General features: G+C 52.7%; 1 protein-coding gene across 2 annotated transcripts in view; it reads left to right on the plus strand.

Annotated features, from left to right (window-relative positions):
- The first annotated feature begins 214 nt into the window (after positions 1-214).
- The window catches only part of LOC135184094 (gamma-aminobutyric acid receptor subunit gamma-4), a 45,508-nt gene continuing 32,275 nt past the window's right edge, over positions 215-13,447 (plus strand). For both annotated transcript variants that reach the window (XM_064159613.1, XM_064159614.1), the window contains exons 1-3: positions 215-319; positions 5,575-5,723; positions 5,917-5,984. In XM_064159613.1, the coding sequence (XP_064015683.1) occupies positions 264-319; positions 5,575-5,723; positions 5,917-5,984 (273 nt within the window). In that variant the 5' untranslated portion in view covers positions 215-263. The remainder of the gene's footprint in view (positions 320-5,574; positions 5,724-5,916; positions 5,985-13,447) is intronic.

Genomic DNA, 13,447 nt, shown 5'->3' on the forward strand with positions numbered 1-13,447 from the left:
AGGGCCCTGAGCCGAGCCCCTCCCCGCCGCGGACTCGGAGAAGAGATGCCCAACTTTGCCTTTCCTTCCCGCCGGCGCGGAGAGGGGCGCGGAGCGCGGAGCCGGGCGGGCGGCGGCGGGGCTGGAGCGCGGCGCAGCGGGCAGCGGGGGGGCCCCGCTGCCGCCCTGGCCCCGCGCTGAGCCCCGCCGGGGCGGGCGCACGGCGGCTGCCGCCGCCACCGCCGCCCCCCCCCCGCCCCGGGGCAGGTCCTCGCCTCGTCGAGATGCCCGGGACGGTCCTGCTGCTCTGCCTGGCCCTCGGGCCGGTCCTGCGTGCCAGGTGAGCCTCCACCCCGGGACTCCCCCTCCCCGCCTCAGTTTAACCGTCGGGCCAGTAGGAGGGGAGGGGGCTGGAGTCGCGGCGATTCTCCCCAAGCCTCCCACAGCCGGGCTTCAGCGGCGCTTTGGGCACCTCTGAGCTCCTAGCGGCTCCCTCCAGCCGACCCCCAGGCAGGACCGGGTTTGGCCGCGGCAGCACCCGGTGCCTGTCTGTCCTTTGCACTCCAAGTCCACCCTTCTCATGCCAGGAATCAGGAGGACACCCCATTTTACCCCCGCCATCACCTCGTTGGCAGAATCCTGCCGGGCGCTAAGCCCCTTCCGGAGTGCTCAGAGCAGATCCAGAGGGAGCTTGGCATCTTCTAGGGGACTTCAGCCACCACCGGGGCATTTCCGTGCGGAGCCGAGCTAGGCGGGAAGGAGCTTGCGTCCCTTTCCCGGTACTCCTGCCTCTGACACCCCGAAAACGCCTGCAGGGCTTGCAGCCTGGCAGGAGGAGGGCAGCAAGGCTCCTGCCTTGCTCTACAGGTTGGCCCCGCTCCGGGTGCCGCCGGCTGGGAGCCCTGCGCCGGCCCCATGCCGCCAGCGCAGTAAGGCGAAGCGGCGAGCGGAGGCGTGGGGCTGGTAGATTCCGACGGCTCCCTTCCCACTCAGGGCCGGCGCTTGCACCGCTTCTCTGTGCCGGCGATGAAAGGCCCCACGCAACAGGGGTTTGCAAGTTTCTTTTTCTCTCTGTTTTTTGTTGGTGTGGAGTTTTGTGTTTGCCTGGATTTTTGGGTTGGTTTGGTTTTTTAACGATTCCTGGCCCTGCTGGTGAGTGTAATGGCTAGATCAGGGGAAGAACATGTTGTCAGCAGATTGTTGCCCCCAGGGTTTCGGAGGGAGAGGGATTTTACTGGCTGAAGCTAATTGGCAGAATAAGCCACCTTAAAGCCGATCAAATCCCATTACAAATGCAGTCAGGGACAGGGAGCATGAATCCTCCTACTAATGGTTTGCTCTGGCAAAGGATTCCCAACCTCAGGTATGGGCAGTAAGTCGGTCCCTGACACCGTTCTCCAAGCTCTGGCTTCCTAGGGTCAAGATGATGAGAGCTGCCCCATGGCTTGTGCCCTGGCACTCAGCCTCTTGCCAGCATGCTGCTGATGGGGTCCATTTGAGGGCCAAGAGGGGAGTCCACAGTGGTCCAGGCTCTTGTGCTCTGCTGTCCCTGCAGCACACTGCCACAAGAGCACTGCGTTTTGGGAGGGTCAATCGTGAGCAGCAAGATCAGGCAGAGGAGCAGTTAAGTCGTGTGTTCATATGCCCTTGAGCAGGAAGATTTACCCCATAGCTGTCCTGGCTTCCCTTCTGTCCAGTCTCTCATGCCTACCTCTTTCCTGAGCCCCTCTTTGCTAGCAGCAGTGTTTGTGCATGTTATAGGGATGATGGAGCAGGAGAGGAAGCCTATGGGAGAAGAAGAAAAGGTGCAAGTCATACGAGGATCTTGTTCTACTTTGCTGCAGCTAGCTGAGGGTGAATCTTACCTACCCTGCACTCTATAGTGGGTGCTGGGGTGAGTAGCCCAGTTCAGATGATATTGCCTGCAAGCTGCTCCCCCAGCACAAGCTGCAAGACTTCTCCCCTGGTGCTGGAGCGGGCTGGATGCTTTGTGCCAGGTGACTCAGCACTCCCCAGATGGTCCCCTCACTGCAGAGCCCAGTTCACTTGCACTTGCTAGGGCACTGACTTGGCTGGGACCAAGGCACTCACCTCTGAGTCCTGAAGGCAAGGTGCCTGCACAGCATCACACTAACAGAAAGCAAAGCTTGACTGATGGTTAAAAGGAAAGGTACAGAGACACGTGAAAAGTGTAGGGTACAGTTCAGTAAGATCCTGTCCTTAAATCCTTTGCCTGCTTCTAATTCAGAGTAATTTGTCTGAGTGTCCCAGGTGGAAGCACTGGGATGGGTGGCTAGAAGGACACATTAGCATGTGGTAATTAGGATTGACCACAGTGCTTTCCAACCAAGGCAAATGTTATTCTTGCATTTTGTTGCTGTCTATTGCTCTGGAGCAGGGGAGGCTTTGAGCTGTGCTTATGGTAGGGGTGGACACCCACAGCACCAGTATCTGCATCTGCTCTGGGATCTGTTCCTGCCTCAGGGCTAGGGATGTGTGAGAGTGTGTGTGTGTTACCTCCTTGGTGGGTGCAAGACTCAGTGCAAGATTTTACTGGTCTCAGACTTTAGCAACACACCAGGTTGCAAATCGTAGTGGGTATGCATCCTGGACAAGCACTATCAGCTATCCTAACAGGCAAGGAGCAGAAAAGTCTTCAAGGGCTCGTGGCACAGGTTGCTCTTCCCCTCCTTCTACCAAGGAAACCCTTGTCAGACAGCTTGGGCACTGGGAAAGGAAGTCAGCCACCAGCTCTTTGGGTAGCTTTTGCTTTGACCATTAGTGTGCTTGGAAACCTCAGCAAAACAGGTGTCTGCTTCAGCAGGACAGACTCCGAGAGGCAAGGCAGAGCATTATCCTGCTGTAATGCCATGGGTTGCCCAAGGAGGGTTGTCCAACCCCATCGATATACATGAGCACATCTGAAAGGACACCTCCCTGCTGTGCAGGCCTCCTGCCCTGGGCACCAGTGGGAGCTGCCACGGCTCCAACCGTGTCTGTCAGCCCAAAGGTTTCCTCCGAATGTTTCAGCTCTCTCCTGGTGTCATCTCCCCTGCCCAGCCCCTGTGACTGTGTCCCAAGCATAGGAGCGCTATGAGGCAGGTGTTGTGACATTTCAACAAATGGAGCTGAGGAAACATGGCCCTGCCTTTCCTCCTGGCTTCACAGAGACATATGAGAGCTGCATGTCCCTTGTCACCAAGCCAGCTGCTTTGCATGGGGAGACGGAGCCGCTGGGCCAGCAAGTGTTCACAGCACGCTGCGAATCACTGCAGGTTTGCAGTGTGACATTTCCTTTAGCAGCTGTGGGGGGACATGCACATGTCACCTTAATTCCTTTCCTCTGCAATGGCTCTTGGACTCTTCCCCTCTTGATTTGAAGTGGAGCCACTGAGGAAAAGAGACTGGGGAGGAGGCAGAGGATTGCATAAGGTGGCATGAGAGTCATATTCCTGACCAGCAAGAGCTGGTGTGTGTCTGTCTGTGCATATTCTTTCCAGCAAAACTGATTTGCTTATGCTAAGATGGCTTAGTATGGTTTAGTAGCCCAGCATTAGCTGCATTAGCAAAAAGCATATTTTTGGTAGTGCCACTGCATCTATAATGGGGATATGACTCCCTGGAAATGCTACCCCATGTCCTAAGAGTGTTAAACAGAGAGTTAGACAAAAGGCTGAGGTCAGAGCATCTTGGTTTTGATCTGTCCCAAAAGGATGTTTCTGGACTCTACTGTGGCCTTATGGCATGCAGTAGCTGGACTTTGGCAGGACAGTGGGACAGAGAGTTCAGTGCTGGCAGGTGACCTGTCTTGGGCTAACTTCAAGTACAGTGAAGGGAACAGTGTAGGTTGTAGGAAGGTTTCAGTGTAGCTGTTCCCACTCTGCTAAGGCAGCCTGTGTCACTCAAAGCACTGGCCGCAAGGGAAAACAGTTAGGATTGCTATCCCTGCTTTCATCTGGACAGCGACACACCTCTCTCTTTGTGCCAGCCCCAGATTTTGACTCTGGCCAGCTTTCAGGTGAGTGCAGGGGTGGTCCCCTGTGCCTCCTGCAGCCTCTGGAAGCCTCGGAGCTGCCTGCACGGCTGCGTTTCAAAGGCACTCCACTGCATGACAGCCAGGTGAGCCCTCACTCTCGCTGCTCAGACAGGGAAGCACATCCTGACAGCGTCGCTTAAGACTCCTTAAGCATCCTTAGCAAGTGCGGCGCAATCAGGCAGGAAACAACAAGCTGATGTACCAGCACCTAATGCGCGGAGGCAGGCAGCTGCGCGCAGCCCAGCCCTTGTCGGGGGACGCATCCGGGTGCCCAAAAGCTGGGGAGATGCAGAGAGTTTTGAAGTGCTTTTGAAAGCAAGTTTCGTCTGGGGTTTTAGAAGAGCATAAACTGTCTTCAACGTGTCCATTTAATGCTTTTCCCCCCTTTTGTGTACCTTTGCCAGGCTGTGCCTTGCTGGGCACTGAACAGAGATGTCCGTGGTGCCCCATTGCACCTCTGAGCTGCAAGGCTCCAGCTGGGAAGTGTCAACACAGTGGCAGCTCCTGCTGCAAGACTCTTTCTGGCCCTGGAGTAGGTGACAAGTTAGCAAGGCAGACGTGGAGGGAGCGTGCTGGGTGTGGAATTGCCTGGCATCCTTTGCCACATATGTCTGTGTCATTCCAGGGACAATGTTGTGAATGAGCTTCCCAGAGCAGCTGCAGGTGGTTAGACACTCCCAGGTGACCATGTGGACCGCATTTAATTAGAGGCTTTAGACAAAGAGAGAAGTATGAAAGGTTTAGGCAGGGCAGATTTGAAAGGCAATGGGAGAAGCTGTTGCTAAGTGGATCATGTCTAAAGAAGGCTGTAAGCTCTCTTTGCCTGGCTTGGAACTAGAAGATAGGAGGATGGAGCATCTTTAAACGGAGCTCATGCCAAAGGCTGGTGAGGAAGGATTGGTGAGTACAGGTAATGGGTTGTGGCAGATCTTGGCCTGAGGGTAGAGGGGCTTGCATAAGGCTTTAATTTCTGAGGGTCTGTGCAGGGCAGATGGCTGGGTTTCTGGCAAGCCAGACGTGCCTGCTGCCTGCTTGGTAGTTTTGGGATCTCTTTTGTCTGAAATGCTATTATTATCAATCCCTTGCTTCACAGAAATGCTGTTTGGTCACTGTTGTCTTCCCCAAAGGAAGTCCTCTTCAGATGCAAGCATAGCTGAGGTATTTGGAGCTAACATGCAGATACAGGAGCAGGAGCTGCTGGCAACAGATGAGGGCCAGGAGAGAGGTGGGCAGGTGTGTGATGGAGAAGGGCAGGGACTGGCTCACAGTTTTGGGTGTTTCCAGTGTGTTTCCAAAGAGAGCTGGGGAGGGCGTGGTGCACCCTATGCCTGCTAGTCCTGACCACAAGCAGCAAGGCGCCTGCATGTCTGGGGACCATGGAGTGAGCAAAGACACCAGGTGAGTTGTGTCTTAGCAGCATGGCTGAAAGAAGATTTCTGAGCTCCTTAATGTTCTGCCCTTTTAGCAGGGCTGCATCTTCCACCTTCAGCATCTCTGAAACACATCTGTGCTCCTATTTCTGCAGAGAACTGACACAGTGACATGTTTCTCCTCTCCAGGTGTGACAGCACAGAGGAATATGATTATGATTACCTCAGCATCAATAAAACCTGGGTCCTCACCCCCAAGGCACAGGAGACTGATGCCACACAGATCCTCAACTCACTGCTGAAGAACTATGACAACAAGCTGAGGCCTGATATTGGCAGTAAGTGTCCCTTGAAACTCCCTGGGGTCACGGGTGGTGACCCAACCTGGCTGTGTTTTCTGGTTTCCATACCCTTTTGGCTACTCTATTTGGGATTTTTGGCTAGATGGAACCATGCTGATCCCAGATGCTCCCCTGGTCCTCAGCCCTCCAGAGGTGATCCTAACTCCACCTCCTCTTATTCTCTTTGCAGTTAAGCCTACGTTCATTGATGTGGATATCTACGTGAACAGCATCGGGCCAGTGTCTGTCATCCAGATGGTAAGTGGTGATGTTGCTGCAGGGTTGTGGTATCACCTCAGCTGAGAGCTCAGGAGGTAGCTGGCCCTGTGCTGCTGGCAGGTTGTGCCATTCTGGCTAGACATGGTGTGAAGGTGGTGTTGTCATGAAAAGATGTGGATTTGTTTCCCTTCCCCTGGGAAGAGATGCTCTGGTCTGCTGAGAACTGGAGCTAGAAGGACTTGACAGCTATTCCTGGTTAGGAGGAAGGTCCTCATGAGCTCAGCAACTCTACCATACTCATGATCTCAGGCAGAAGAATGATGATGATGTTCTTTGCTCTCCACTGGCAATATGTGGACAGACATCTTTGCCTGGTGTCTTTTCTGCCTCTTGCCTGTGAAGCATATGGGCACCAGGATGCACCACTCTGGTGGAGCCAGTGCTGTGGTGGTGTCTTTGCTGCCTCTTGCCTCAGAAACGTGCGGGCACCAGGATGCACCACCCTGGTGGAGCCAGTGCCATGGTCGTGTCTTAGCTGCCTCTTGCCTATGAAGCATATGGGCACCAGGATGCACTACCCTAGTGGAGCCAGTGCTGTGGTGGTGTCTTTGCTGCCTCTTGCCTGTGAAGCATGTGGGCACCAGGACGCACCACCCTGATGGAGCCAGTGCTGTGGTGGTGTCTTAGCTGCCTCTTGCCTGTGAAGCATGTGGGCACCAGGATGCACTACCCTAGTGGAGCCAGTGCCATGGTGGCTGGGAGGGAAAGTAGTGCTCTTCTTCCCAGGAGGACTGAAATATGTGTCTGGAGATGATTTCTGTGGCAGTGGTCTGATGGTGTGAAGCTTGTGTGCCCAGGCCTTGCAGGAAGGGGCAGGCAGCATGTCCTGAGTGTGCCAGCTCCTCTCCACTACATAGCAGCTTTGATGCCACTACAGCTGTGACAGTTTCTGCACATGGCTCAGGACCCAGCTGTACTGGGAACTGTGGAAACACTCAACAGGATTCTCTTTGTTCTAGACAAAAAACCTCCAGGCCATGCACTGGAGAGCAACTGTTGATTTTCACAGGGAACTTCCACTATTATTTTCCCTGTGAAGTGATTTATTTCATCTTTTCTAGCAAAAGACAAACCTAACTGCTGACAGGTTTCACTGGCAACAGGGTGGAGAGGACAAAGGAGAGGTGCAGCCAGAGCAGTTGGAGTTTTCTTTCCTTCACTTCTCTCAATGCAAAACAGAGCAGGGGGAAAAAAATGGAACCCCCTTAAACGAGGAAAAAGCAAGTTCTCAGGGTGCACACATTGCTTTAATTTCCCAGGCAGAAAACTGCCACTGAACAGACACCTCTGGGGATGGGGACCTGGCATTGTACTTGTAATACTTCCCCCCCCAAAAGGCATTTTGAAGCAGCCTTTCTGACTGTCCACCGCAGTGGGCCTCCAAGTACTGCCTGTTCACAAGCCACCAGATGGGCACCTGGCTGGGTGCTTACTTGCATAAAGAGGGCACCACCAGGATGCCCAGTAGGGATGACCTGAAGGCAAAAAATTTGCTTCTTTCATTGCTTCTGTGGGCTTAGTCTCCATGAGGACAGCTGCAGTCCAAGCCCATGGGGATGACATCCCTGGCTGCCAGGAGATCATAGAATCAACCAGGTTGGAAGAGACTCCAAGATCATCCAGTCCAACCTAGCACCCAGCCCTACCCAATCAACTAGACCATGGCACTAAGATACCACAAGTTCCTCCACCCTGTGTGGGTGTGTGAACATGAAGCCATGGAGTGAAGAGGAGCAGTGCAGGGGCAAGGATGGGAGGTGCTGACCTGCCCAACAACTGCCATGCCTGGGAGTAGAAGATAAGTCATGTTATAGGTGGGTATCCTATCTCTTCTGCCCCACCCGAGGATAGAGCAGGAAAGCCAGGAAAAAACACAGTGCACATCCTCATTCCTTCTCTTTCCCTTTCACCTCTTTACCCCTTTCCACCTCTGCTGGAAGCTCTGCTCCCCTCCTTGTCGCCAGTGCATTACGTAGCCATGCAGGTGGTAGCAGTAAAGAGTGGCTTATAAAATCCAGTCTTGCATTCAGAGTTCATCTCTTCTCCTAAATGTAGATACCAGGCACTGCTGCTAGCCTGGTTTCCTAAGAAACACAGCTTATGCCATGGTGATGGGTATGTGAGAAAGTATCTACGTCCATCCCAGCCTCTCAGTGGTTTAGCTCCACTGGGTTAGCACAGACCTTGGATGGCTGCAGGAAAAGGAGCTTTAGGCACATTCACCATCTCCAGTATTTTTGTGAATACAGGATGCAAGGCAGTGACAGCAGCCAGCCTCACCCAGGGGAAAGACTGCCACTGGAGAACCATGTGGGAGAGCAGTTCTGAATACAGCTCTCAGTACTCCTAGGGAAGCTCAACTCGTGTTCAGCTCTTTCTAAGAGTCAGCAGAAGCTTCTATGCTTCGTGAAGGGGCATACTTAATGTGAGCCAGGAGTGTGAAGGCAAAAGCCTTCAGGGCTGTGCTGGGGAAGGTGCTGCCGTGGGGCTAATCTACCCATCTGCAGCCTCCCCACCTGAGGAAGGTATTGCTAGTTCTGGGAACAGCATGGTGAGGAGCTGCTCAGGCAGGGAAGGAAACCACTTGACATAGAGGCAGCTTGGGGGGTTTTGTGGCAGCACAGCTGGCTGCACTATCTCTCCAAAGTGCCCAGATGCTACAAGTCCAGGGGTCCCTGATGACTCCCTGGGGAGACTTTCTACAGGCATCTCTCCTTCCCTGTGCCCTTACTAAACTTGAGTTTGTGATGCCCTTGAGTTTTAAAACCATTCTTCCTGAGGTGCTGGGCTGATTTTAAAGATCCTGAGAACAGCCAGACCTAGGTCTCATAGCCTTGGCTGGCAGCTTTCTGACATCTATGCTCTGAATACCTTCCCCTGCTCATGAGAAAGGCTGTATCCTGCTGTATTGTCCCTTGAAGCAAGCTAAAAGGACTGTGAGAAAGCTGCCCCAGTGTCACCTCTAGCCTTGGCTGCTTCACCCACTTTGCTTACTTTTCCATGCTGATATAATAAATGAGGTCATTCTATGGGTCATGCCAGCCACTGGCAGGCTGGCATCAACTGTACAGTACAGAATGTCTTTGCAGAGGACGTGTCATTGCCACTTTGTCCCCTCTCCCATGTACCTGATGGTTCCCTCCTCCCACACACAACCTGAGGAAATGCAGATTTCCAAAGGAAGGGATCAGATTTTGACTCGGAGCAAAGTCTCTCCCAGACCCATGGCAACATTCTCTTTGCTGCAGATAGAAAGGCTCACGTAGGCTGGAAGGTCCACTGGAGGGGAAACATCCCATCCATCTCTCTTAGGTGCACTGCAATGACAGCACCTTACATAAATATTTCTCTTTCACAGAGCCAGGCAATGTGGATGATAAACACCTACTTCTCTTTTGAATATATATAGCAGCATTACTGTGGCTGTTAGCCTGGACCAGCGTGGTCTGTGCCTCTGAAGCTGAAGGCTATAGAATGGACCTGGCATGCTGGTGGAATAGAGGGCTCCAACTTCAGCAGTGTAGTTTGAGTACTGATGTCTTGTGGTCTTCTGCTCACCTCTCAAAGAGTTAAGCACTCACTGCTGCCTTCAGCCTGGGGATGCTCTGTCAGGGCTTGGAAGCTTGTCCTGCGTAGCCGCTGCTCAACCTCCAAATGATAAATCATGTCAGGATCCAAAACTGATTCTGGTCCTTAGAAATGAATAGGTGATTTGAAAATGCCCTGCTCTCGGTGTGAATTCTGCATCCCCCTCATCAATCACTTGTCATAAATAACATTAACATTCAGGAGTCAGCAGAAGGCAGAGAGGTTTGGAGAGGGAAGAAATGTGGAGTGATTTCCCGGTAGCTTTGGTAGCGCAGAAAGGCAGCCTTGTTTCCCACTTAGGGACTTGGGCAAATTTTGCATTCTCTTCTCCCTGGGGAAAGGATCCTCTGTGCTCTGCCAGCCAAAATGTGGCAGTTACTAGAAATAAATCTAGGAGATGACTAAACGGTAGGAAGTGGGACAAAGCTCGGTTAAAAGAGATGGGATGAGGAGGAAAAAGGTGCAGAAAAGTGGGACCGTCAGGTCTCACAGCTGTGTGTTCTCCTCACTGCATGGGCTGGGATTTCCACCTCATCCCCTCCAGCCTGTTGTCTTTGGGTGGGCTGGGGCACTTGGTGCTTCTCAGGGTGGTGGGAAGCTGTGTTTAGGGTATGCTAGGCCATGAGCCCTTCCAGAACCAGCTGCTGCCACTGGGTGCCAGCCAGCAGCACCTCAAGCCTTTATCACCCAAAGCGCTCCAGCTTTCCAAGCTATGTCACGGATCTACATTCCCACATTAGATTCCCATTACTACAGACACCATTTAGCTGTCCTTGGCTTATCACTGAACTGAGGCTGGTGCAAAGACCCACTTTGGTTCTCCAAGTGTGTTTTACAGGCAGAAATGCCAGCAGCAGGGGCCAACAGAGGAGACTTCTGGTTGAAATTTTCCGCTGGCTGGTTGTTTGCAGGAAGGATTTGCTCCTGGTTTTGTTTTGTAATGGCTTTATTGCTGTAGATTATAGCTTTAACTGGTGTCAAGGGCACCTACAGTTCTGGATCACCTTCCTTTAGGGATGCTTAACTCTCAGGAAATGATGCTGTAGAAGTAAAGTTGTTGCCAACTCTTGGGGCTGAGTGTCTTTCAGTCCTGAGGATGTCTGTGAAGTGTCCATGAGAGCCAGCATGGTTGGGAGCAGAAAAAGTGTTTCTGTTTCAAGCTTAGGGATAGAGCAAGTCCTGCCCAGAGCTTCTCAGATTCCTCCCAGAGGTCAGAGCCGAACAATCACAGGATGTCAGGGGGTAGAAGGCACCCAAAGAGACCATCCAGTCCAAGCCCCCCGCCAGAGCAGGACCACACAATCTAGCTCAGGTCACATAGGAACACATCCAGACAGGCCTGGAAAGGCTCCAGAGAAGGAGACTCCACAAACTCTCTGGGCAGCCTGTGCCAGGGCTCTGGCACCCTTACAGTAAAGAAGTTCCCCCTTGTGTTGAGGTGGAACCTCCTGTGCTGCAGCTTCCATCCATTGCTGCTTGTCCTGTCCCAGGGAGCAAGTGATGTAAGTGAGGTTTTCTTTCTTTCTTGTGCCAAACCAAGGAGTTGAACATTGAGATTATAACCCAAACACTGTGGTAGCCTCCTGGCCCAAATGAATGGAGACATTCCACTTCTCCAGGACCTGCCTGGGTTACCTGCTTCAGGTGTCTGGAATCAGAGGAGGTGCAGTCAGGGCTAGCTTGGATGCTGGAGCCCCCACTCTTTAGTATGCATGAGGAAATGCCCTTGTGTGCCAAATTCTGTAGCAGAGCTTGACAACAGCTGCTCTGGGGCTGTGCACCACCTCAATCTCATTACTTAATAAAGATGGAAAGAGAAAAATTGGCCTCCCATCATTCACCAAGTGGGGGGATAGTGCTGCCTCTGAAGTGCCTGTGATTTCCAGGGGGTAGGGCTAAGCTCCTGCCTCTGTTATTACAGCAAATTATTTTCTTATCTCTGCCAGTGAGTCAGGGGCTGGAACCTGAAGAGGGTGATCCGTCCAAATGCATGTGTTTGAATATTTCCTCCTTCCTGCTTTAGGAAAGAGATGCTCTGCACTATTAAATTCAGAATGCTGTGCCTGGCTGCATTAGTTACCATGCAACACCCTAACAAAATTGAGGATGAAGAACAGATTTTCCCACGTCCAGAATACTGCAGAATAGATTTAAGAGATTTGCATGGATGGTGCATTGTGGAAACACTGTGAAAAAGGGAGAGGCAGAGAAGGGGAAGATGTTTATTCATTATCAGCTGATGAATAATTAATTTACAAACGTTGTCTTGTTAAATATAAATTAAATCCTCATTTGACACACTTTATAATTTAGAACTATAAGGCCAGCATGAATGAAGAGAACTCCCCACTGACTGCTCTGGTGTAAATCCAGAGGAGCCAGGGAGGAAGGTTTGGCTTTTGCAGTTAAAGCTGACAAGGGGTAGCAGTGATGAAGGGGGCTGCTGTGGCAAAGCCAGCCTGGGGACCTGGAGAGCCCTGTAGAGGGACCTGGCCAGGCTGGATGGGTGGGCAGAGGCCAATGGGATGAGATTGAACAAGGCCAAGTGCAGGGTTCTGCACTTTGGCCACAACAACCCCAAGCAGCACTACAGGCTGGGGACTGAGTGGCTGGAAAGCAGCCAGGAGGAAAGGGACCTGGGGGTAGTGATAGATAGTAGCTGAAGATGAGCCAGCAGTGTGCCCAGGTGGCCAAGAGAGCCAATGGCATCCTGGCCTGCATCAGGAACAGTGTGGCCAGCAGGACAAGGGAGGTTATTCTGCCCCTGTGCTCAGCACTGGTCAGGCCACACCTTGAGTGCTGTGTCCAGTTCTGGGCCCCTCAATTCAAGAGAGATGTTGAGGTGCTGGAAGGTGTCCAGAGAAGGGCAACAAAGCTGGTGAGGGGCCTGGAACACAAACCCTATGAGGAGAGGCTGAGGGAGCTGGGGGTGTTTAGCCTGGAGAAGAGGAGGCTCAGGGGTGAGCTCATTGCTGTCTACAACTACCTGAAGGGACATTGTAGCCAGGTGGGGGTTGGCCTCTTCTCCCAGGCAACCAGCAATAGAACAAGGGGACACAGCCTCAAGTTGTGCCAGGGCAGGTCTAGGCTGGATGTTAGGAGGAAGTTGTTGTCAGAGAGAGTGATTGGCATTGGAATGGGCTGCCCAGGGAGCTGGTGGAGTTGCCGTCCCTGGAGGTGTTCAAGCAAAGCCTGGATGAGGCACTTAGTGCCATGGTCTGGTTGATTGGCTAGGGCTGGGTGCTAGTTTGGACTGGATGATCTTGGAGGTCTCTTCTAATCTGGTTGATTCTCTGATTCTATGAACTTTGCTTGGAGCTGCTTTCTGTGTAGGAATGGCTTTGCAGGGCAGGGAGGCAGCAGCTGCCTGCAGAACCCTCTTCCAAGCCTTGCTTCCTTCCCACTCAGAGCTAAGGGTGGATGAGCAGATGAATCGAGACTCTCTGAGTAAAATCCCCATGGATGCCCCATTCCCAGAGTGTGCAGCAGGCTGGCAGCTGCTTGTGAATGGCTGAGCTGTGCCAGCAGCAGGGGCAAAGACCCTGAAGGAAGGAACTGGGCTCTGCAAAAGCCATACGGGGCTAAGCCACCCTCATGAGAGCCCTGAGGCAGTTCAGGCATCTCCCTGCTGAAGGGAAGCCTCATCCCGAGGAAGAGTGGCTGTGCTTTGTTGTTGAAACACAATTAGTGTGGTAGCCAGAGTGGGAAGCCCTAAGCTCTAGCCCTGGTGTCCCACTGCAAGGATTGGCTTCGTTTCCTTGACTTCTCCTAATATGTGGGGAAACTGAGACTGGGAATAATCATCTACTTCTGAGGAACACTTAAGGCTTGATTATCCTTAGTCTTGGCTGCTT

This window comes from Pogoniulus pusillus, chromosome 19 (assembly GCF_015220805.1).
Source record: "Pogoniulus pusillus isolate bPogPus1 chromosome 19, bPogPus1.pri, whole genome shotgun sequence".
NCBI lineage: Eukaryota > Metazoa > Chordata > Aves > Piciformes > Lybiidae > Pogoniulus > Pogoniulus pusillus.